Below are 8,120 nucleotides of genomic sequence, written 5' to 3' on the forward strand. Positions count from 1 at the left end.
TATATATATATCTGTGTGTGTGTGAGTTAGAGGTTGAGAAATCAATTAAGGGATAGCACCTATCCAATATACTGCTGGTAATGTACCCGTTTATTCATAGTAAAGTGCTAGTTATTGCATGACAATAACGCAATTGGGTATTATATATGGGCAGGGATAAAAAAGTGATTTACCAATGATTTATACGGCATGTAAGAAAACGGACAGGAAATAAAATCGGCAGACATCAGCCGCGGTAAATATTCAACTATATCTATTTATTCAGTTGTATTAGATGAATGATAAAGATTAACGAGTGGCAAAAGCAGGTAACAGCATAGACAAGGGTGTGAATACATACAAGTATATAGAAGCAAATGAGCAAAAATATAAATGGGTGTGCAGGTACTAGTCCCTTACGGCCGTAAGGCACTAGTACCTGCACACATACTCTTTCGAAGAGAAGACAGAGTAGTTGAGAAACAGTCTCTTCCATAGGATGAACATGACTTCCTGGTCTCACTCTGAACAACTGTGCTATCCATGCTACCAATTGTTCGCACTTTGTTGGTGAGCACATAATATTATGCATCATTGCATACACTATTCGCGAAGTCCCTCACTGTCATAAACTCTTAGATTGTAGTGTTTTCTAGTATAAAAGGGCTGTGGAGAATACTTGGTCTTATAACACAGTGCTTGCAATTTTCCAACATTACACTGCATGTTGTTTCGTTCGGGCAACTTATATATTGCATTTCAGCCCCACCGTAAGTTTGCGGCATCATCATGTTTGGCGTATCTAGTGACAGGATTTGCTGTCTGAGTAATCATGATATTTCTTCTTGGAATTTTCGATGCTTCAGAAGATTGGCCGTTAAAACGAGCAGGGCGAATTCACTATTAAACTTATATCGATGCATTGCCGAACTTACTAACAAAAGTTGGTAATTTGGGAACTGAAAACTTTATCAAGAGTCGAAGATGGGAAATTTTATCGTATTGAAAATAACGACACCCAAGTTCCACATACTTCTAGCCATATGTTAAACATACTTCTAGCTATATCCGGAAAGAGATTCTTCCACTTATTTCGAACTATAAGTAGTTTCCTCATTTGTATCAATGAAAAAATTTGAAAAACTAAACAACAAGCTTCCTACTTATGAACCTAAGAAAGCAGATATCTTATATGAACAAACTTACAAGAGTATATTTAGCCTCTTGCAGTTTCACTATCGAAACTTTCAAAATATCTTTAGGTAATCTTCAAATAATCAGTTTCACAAAGCAAGTTAACCGTGGCTACCAAACACCTAAAGCTAACTTTCACACAAACCTACCTACAAAATGATCTACTAGATGGACTGGAATTAAATGATATCACCATTTTATAATTCTAACAATTAAGGTAAATTTACATTTTAAATCATGAAAATCACAGACACAGAAATAAAATCGTCCAAATCTGTACAACTCAACACTAAATCATTCCTGCACTCAATCCTCTTTTAGCAACTACTATTGGTTAGTCAAAACTGTGTGGAGGTCATACATTAATCATTCAAATGCATACAAAGAATGTTAAGTTCACGTAACATGAATTATTTGGTGTCAAAATATTCGTTACACGAACAGTGACTTCATCATCAACGCAATTCCGCTGTAGTGTGTGGGTTTTTGAATGGCTCTTTGAATGCCTAATATGCGTATCCTCCGCACTGTAAGTGTTTTAGTTTCAACAAACGGTCTCACATCAAGTAACTTGCCAACAACTACAGATCCGAAATTCTCTGCTATCAGTTTAATCATTTCTGTTTCGTCTTCAGCAACAGTAAAAATACTACCAGTATGCATACCACGGGAATATCACACTTGTTCAGCGGCTAACAATCTTCCCCTTTCTCTCTATCTCTATTTGTATGTATCTGTGTTTTCATATATATTGTGTGTGCTTGCGTGTCTGTATGTGTTTGTGAGTGTGTGTGTGTGTGTGTGTGTGAGAGAGAGAGAGTGTGTGTGTGCAAGAGTCTGTGTGAGTGTGCAAGAGTGTGTGTATATGTGAATATATCCATTTATGTAGCTGTAAATTTAAAAAAAGAAAAAGAAAATCATTTCCAGCAAATTAATGGGACCTCATGTGATAGTATCATAAAAACTGTTAATCTTAAGCTTTATTAACCGAGTGGTATTTTTATCCTGTACATCATTTAGAACCATTCTCTAACTTAGAAACTATTAATCCTAGGTCGTTTCTTAATCTTAAGGATTACACAGATTATACAATTTTCTTAGCAATGTGTCTTGGTTCGGATTTTGTATATCTGATTTGTCATATAAAAATATTGCAGTACATATCAGTTCTGTGGTCTGTATGAAGGTGGTAGGTGTTCGTAGTACTAAGTATTTTCGTTTTTTTTTTGTGTATCCCAAGTTTCTTCAAAACCTGATACTACAGTGTTAATTTATTAATATTTCATAAAGTATTTATTCAATTTTATTCTAAACATTTCGACTACGTAAGGATTCGATCACTTCATTCTTCGTACGTTTCGACACACTCTCTTTTGCCACGCTATATATTTTGATACCAATTCTTCATTCAAAGTATTTCTTTTTATCTTCTAACTGAAAATGAATACGAAAATTTCATTTGAAGTTTTAACTTTTAACTCATAAAGGTGTACGGCTGCAGACAACTGCATTCTATTATAGATTTTAGATTTTATAGATTTTATAATTCATCAAATTTCAACTTCCTCATATCCTATTGTAAGCGCCTTCTATCTACCTTTCTGTTACTAATATTCTGCATTCACGTAACGCGGCGATCTGGCAGAACTGTTAGCACACCGGGCAAAATGCTTAGCTGCATTTCGTCCGTCCTTGTTCCGAGTTCAAATTCCGGCAATGTTGCCTTTGTCTTTCACCCTTTCGGTGTCGATAAAACAAGTACCAGTTGAGCACTCGTGTCGATTTAATCGACTTTGCCCCTTCCAGGAACTGCTGGCCTTGTACCAAAATCTGAAACCAGTTTTCTGCGTCCATTGTTTTTCGTTCCCTATCATTCTGTCTATCACTTAATCTATTGTAATGTATATCTATATCATTTATTCTCATGATTATCCTCTCTGCATACTTCAAGCATCCGAGCCACATATCCTGTTTAAGGACACATCTACCCACTAAATACGGAGGAATTCAATGAAAATGCTCAGAGGCGTTGTCGCTGCACTTGTGTATTCGAATTCATAACTATATAAAATAAGCCGAATACTAAATACAAAAACAGAGAAATATTTCCAAATCTGCCTCTTCTACAGAAACCTACAGATATAGGCGATGTCTGCTATAGAGGAATTAACATATAAACAATATTAATTTTCGTTGACATATAAAACGTTAAATTAGTTCAGTTTCTGTATACAACTTACCATATCTATTTCTTTCGCCAAAGCAGACAGTAAAAGAGTACAATCCAAACGGTATGATCCAAAATTGGATTTTCATGACTTCGACTGTTCAAATCTGAAAATATATAAAATAAATAACGATAAGAACAAGAGCAACCACTTCAAAGGCAACAACGAGAACCACAACGACGACGACAGCAAATCGAGAATGAATTATTTTGCATTATTGAATCACTACATGATTTATATATCTAAAATGTGCTAGTTCTCTTTATAATCGCAAGCGGCGCCACCATTTGAAGTCATAGTAGATTTCAGTTTAATAAATATCAAAGAAATGTATTTGTTTGTTTGATTCTTCTGTAAAGCATGTGAATATATCAATGTATAGCAGAAACTTTGAATGACCTCTCTTGTAGGTGAAAGCAACTGATAATCTAATATCAGTTAGGACATCAATTGATATTAAATAATACCCCAATATGCACAAACGTTATACGTAAAAGAAGAAGCATCGTAATTGCTAACTGAATATGTTGCATCCTCGGTTTTAATATAAAATAGGTAAAATGTGATGCAGAGTTAACGAAAATATCTTTTATACAACGTTGAAATAATTTTAAAATGCTGAATGATTGTTGGATGTTAAACTTCAAACTTTGCGCAAGCAAAACCTGGCATTTTCGTCATCGCACAGTGTGAGATGCCAGTAAACATGAATTACTTATCTCAAACTGAGTGCAACTAATCTTTGATAATTCCTTCTTCAATCTGGACTCCCCTCACAACTTCTATCAAAGATGCAAATCACAAATATTATTCTACTATGAAACAAATACATTGTCCTCTGTTCCTAATGTATCTTTGTTGTTTAGTCTACACTTTCTATTTCAGGCTTCATTCTAAAATATAATCGTATCTGTACATAGATAAAATCTACTCTCCCTGTCACTCACTGTTCTCACATATTAACTACAAAGACTTCCAGTAAATCTGAATCAAATCTGTTCTCTATCTCGCTGGTTTTATTTATTATCTACCGCTCTCAGAGTCATCTGGCCAGTAGCGGCTGCTGTTCGGTTATGTATATCCGTGTAACGAGGTTATCTCTATCACCTCACCTATCTATGAAGATATTATACTTGGTGACTTCAATGTACATAATATCTCTTGGTTCTCGTACTTTTCCAACGCCATGACGGTTTATGTATAAGCCTAATCATTCACGAGTAATATCTCTCAGCAGCAATTACTACCCTCACCTAACCCCATCAGTGACTGTCATACTGATAATTCAAATACTTTTGATCTTAGCTTCATAGACATATCCATCATCGTTTCTGTACCGATATAATTATCCAAAATCTAATCAATGAAATGTAACGTAATTTACAGTAAATATTTATCTTTGAAATATTTTATCATATATCAAAGCGACTATCAAGTCCGTGTTCTGTCATTTCACAACAAAAAAATATGAATTCACCTATTCAATGCCGTTAAACAAATGACCGAGAGCGTGCTCCTTGGTATGACTCACCACTTTACCAGCACAACTGAATTCCGATTCGAAAGCAAATAACTTGTTTGTGAGTAGGTCACATATTCTCAATCTAACATGTGGTTATTTGCTAACTCATTAGTATTGCCAAGATTAATCTTAAAACTATCTTCGCTATATTCCCTGAAACTTTACACACTACACCTATAAAAATAAATTTGCTTTGTACTTCAAGTTTCCCTAATTTCAAATCACTGGCATTCAATGCAAAACTATTTTCTGTTAAATTGTTTAACGCCGAATAAGCTCTTCAGATTTTTACTTGCCATTTCCCTCTCCCACATGCTCTATTTGCCACTCCTTCTCCATGACAATCCGTAGCAACATATGATGGAATGCCACCTTCTTAAGAATGGTATGGTTAAAATTTTAATATATTGTATAGATGAAATTTTTGACGCTGAATCCGAATTTGTTATTCCTTTATTCCAGAAAAAACTTTGCAAAAATATTACAGGTGTTCAAAATTTGATAATTTTCAGAATTTTCAGCCAATCAGTGAGCAGCGCGTTCCCTGCCTCTTCCGTCATCAGGGTCTGAGGTATCGACATGTCAGAACATTAAACAAACGAATAGGAATTTCTAGAACTAACAGTCAAAACATTGTTTAAAACAGCGATTTATTAGTTTTAAAAATTCAAAAACGAAAGTTTGCATTACACTGTAGGATTTTATAAATAAATTATCTTTCTCGTATCTCATTCTCCACATACATTCACAAAGACAAGTGTCAACCAGGGAACTCTTTGTTTGCATGCGTAGCATCTTTGTTTACTATGGAAACAGAATATAAAATGCTCGCTTTTGGTTACTATGGAAACAGATGTGTAAAATATTCGCTTCTGATCGGCTAAAATACCCCCAAAAAATGCATATTTCAAAGGCTAACTTTTTAACTATGGAGTTATAGGGGAAATGAATGTCATTTCCATAATTAGTATACAAAACATAATCCATATACCAAATTTGAAAACGATTGGAGCAAAATTGTAAACAGTGAGAAAACTACAAAGATCCATGTCCTTTAAAAAACAAATGTCACTTGATATATTTGAATGTTCAAGAGACGCAACATACACATATATTATATTCATAGGTATAGAAATATACTATTATGAAATATTGCACACTAAATTAGATTGATATGCTTCAAGGTAGAACAGGTATATCTAAGCTGTTTCAGCAGAAATGAAACTGAGCCAACACATTTTATTAGTAGCCGCATATAAGTTTAAACGTTTCTCAGATAGCTGTTTGTCCATAGTTATTGTATTCATTTTATTTATTTTTTCTTATAAACAACCGTAATTTCAGACTAAAAATGCCATACGTAGTGCTTCTTCTACGATGATTAATCAAAGAAATATGTATAATAAATATGAAAACTATTTTTCACTGATTTAATGAAAAGAATCCATGGGCTTTCAGGTATATTTTACGCATATTAATCGTTTAATACTCTAGATCAAATATATGCAATGCCGACATAAATTTTGCCGACTTAAAAACAGAAGAATTGACTGAGATAAAAAATGAGTAACCGACGGTCATCGGAAGATGTATGAAGCAATGATATCATTTCTTAAACTTAAACTTATTAAAAATCATTTCTATACTATAACGTCGTTAGTATTTTAGTCTCTGTCCGTGTGTCAACACATTTTCACAGATGTGTATTTCCACGCATTAAAAAAAAAAATAAGCCACCGTTTTATTCATTAAAGGAAGTTTAACAATTAACTTGTCAATTAAGTAATTATGTTGCGATGATTCTATTTGCATAGAGACATGCTAAATTAATGGAAAAACTAAAAGCAAAATGCGTGACATTATTTGAAGTTTTTTTTTTTTCTTTTAACATGAACAGCAAGCAAAAATAAAGAAACACCCCAAGAAATCATTATGCAACCGACAGAAACAAATCAAAAATCATGTCGATCCCAAGGATACATTTTCAGACAATTTCATGTATGGTCCGAAAAGAAGAAACAAGAAGTGTATGCGATATTGCATTGAGTAGAGAAAAATTTTAAAGGTAATCAAATGAATCAATTTTTCAGCCTCACAATTCCATATGGCTTTCATCACTCGATGCATTTGAATACTGATGCTGTCTTCTTTAAACCATAATATCAGGAATTCATTATGTTGAAAAATACTTTGTCTTGGAATCTTTCAAGGAATATGCGAGATGTATTCCTATTTTTATTTAGTCTTGCATTATACTTGTCTTTTACTTATATTTTCCTGTTGTTCAAACAGGATGTTGCAATATTCATTGCATAACATTTGAGGCGTATCTCATTAAGCACCTCGTTCTGAAGGCCTCGTTTTCATCAAGATGGTGGGTAGTAAAAAAATCCGGAACTACAGATCAGAAACAGAACCAGGACCTATATGATAATTCCGATAGACTAAATATATTGCAAGTAAAAAAATGAATAAAAAAAAGCAGGTACGTTATCGAGCAATTAATGAAAATATGGTACGGAAAATTCACATGGGTTGGGGGAAAATTTAACTCATTATACTAGAATAAATACTGTAAAAGTTTGCATCAGCTTCTCAAATCATTCTGGCAATTCGCCGAGAAGTTATATAGCAAAACAAGTTATTCTGACGAAACTAGTGCTAGTGTCTATTGGAATAGGATTGAGGTTATATATATATATAACTTTACACATATATATGTATATGTATAATAATTTTCCAGAGGATGTAGCAACCGTTACCAATATAGCAGAAGAACTTAGCTTAGGGGATCATTAACTAGATTCCTTAAGGGTCGTTTTCACAGTTTATATTTATATCATAAGGTTTTTAACTTTTAAATTTTCATATTCAAAAGAGACAGAGACTTCAAACTCAATATATCGATTTATTCACCACTCTATATTAACATTTCTGTGCCAAACTTATCCAGTGACTGGTCCATTGGATTTTGACATTTGGCACTTCTTCAGGAGTGGTTACCATCCGAACAAAACACGAAAAAACACGTACATAAGGATCATTAAATTCTTAAAATCCTGTTAGATTTCATCTTTGTTATTATAGGGGAGAAAACTCCTTAATTTTCTATTTTTATTGCTCTCCTGTGAATTTCCACTACATTAATTAATTAATTTGTTTATTTATTTTTACTATACTATATTACCCGTTCCTTT

At 33.5% G+C, this 8,120-nt stretch overlaps 1 protein-coding gene across 6 annotated transcripts in view; it reads right to left on the bottom strand.

Moving 5' to 3' along the window:
- The window catches only part of LOC106884218 (neuronal acetylcholine receptor subunit alpha-10), a 1,143,354-nt gene that overhangs the window by 699,786 nt on the left and 435,448 nt on the right, over positions 1 to 8,120 (bottom strand). For all 6 annotated transcript variants that reach the window (XM_052966101.1, XM_052966098.1, XM_052966099.1 and 3 more), the window contains one exon: positions 3,414 to 3,507. In XM_052966101.1, coding sequence (XP_052822061.1) covers positions 3,414 to 3,489 — 76 coding nt within the window. In that variant the 5' untranslated portion in view covers positions 3,490 to 3,507. The remainder of the gene's footprint in view (positions 1 to 3,413; positions 3,508 to 8,120) is intronic.

This window comes from Octopus bimaculoides, chromosome 3 (genome assembly GCF_001194135.2).
Source record: "Octopus bimaculoides isolate UCB-OBI-ISO-001 chromosome 3, ASM119413v2, whole genome shotgun sequence".
Classification (NCBI taxonomy): Eukaryota; Metazoa; Mollusca; class Cephalopoda; order Octopoda; family Octopodidae; genus Octopus; species Octopus bimaculoides.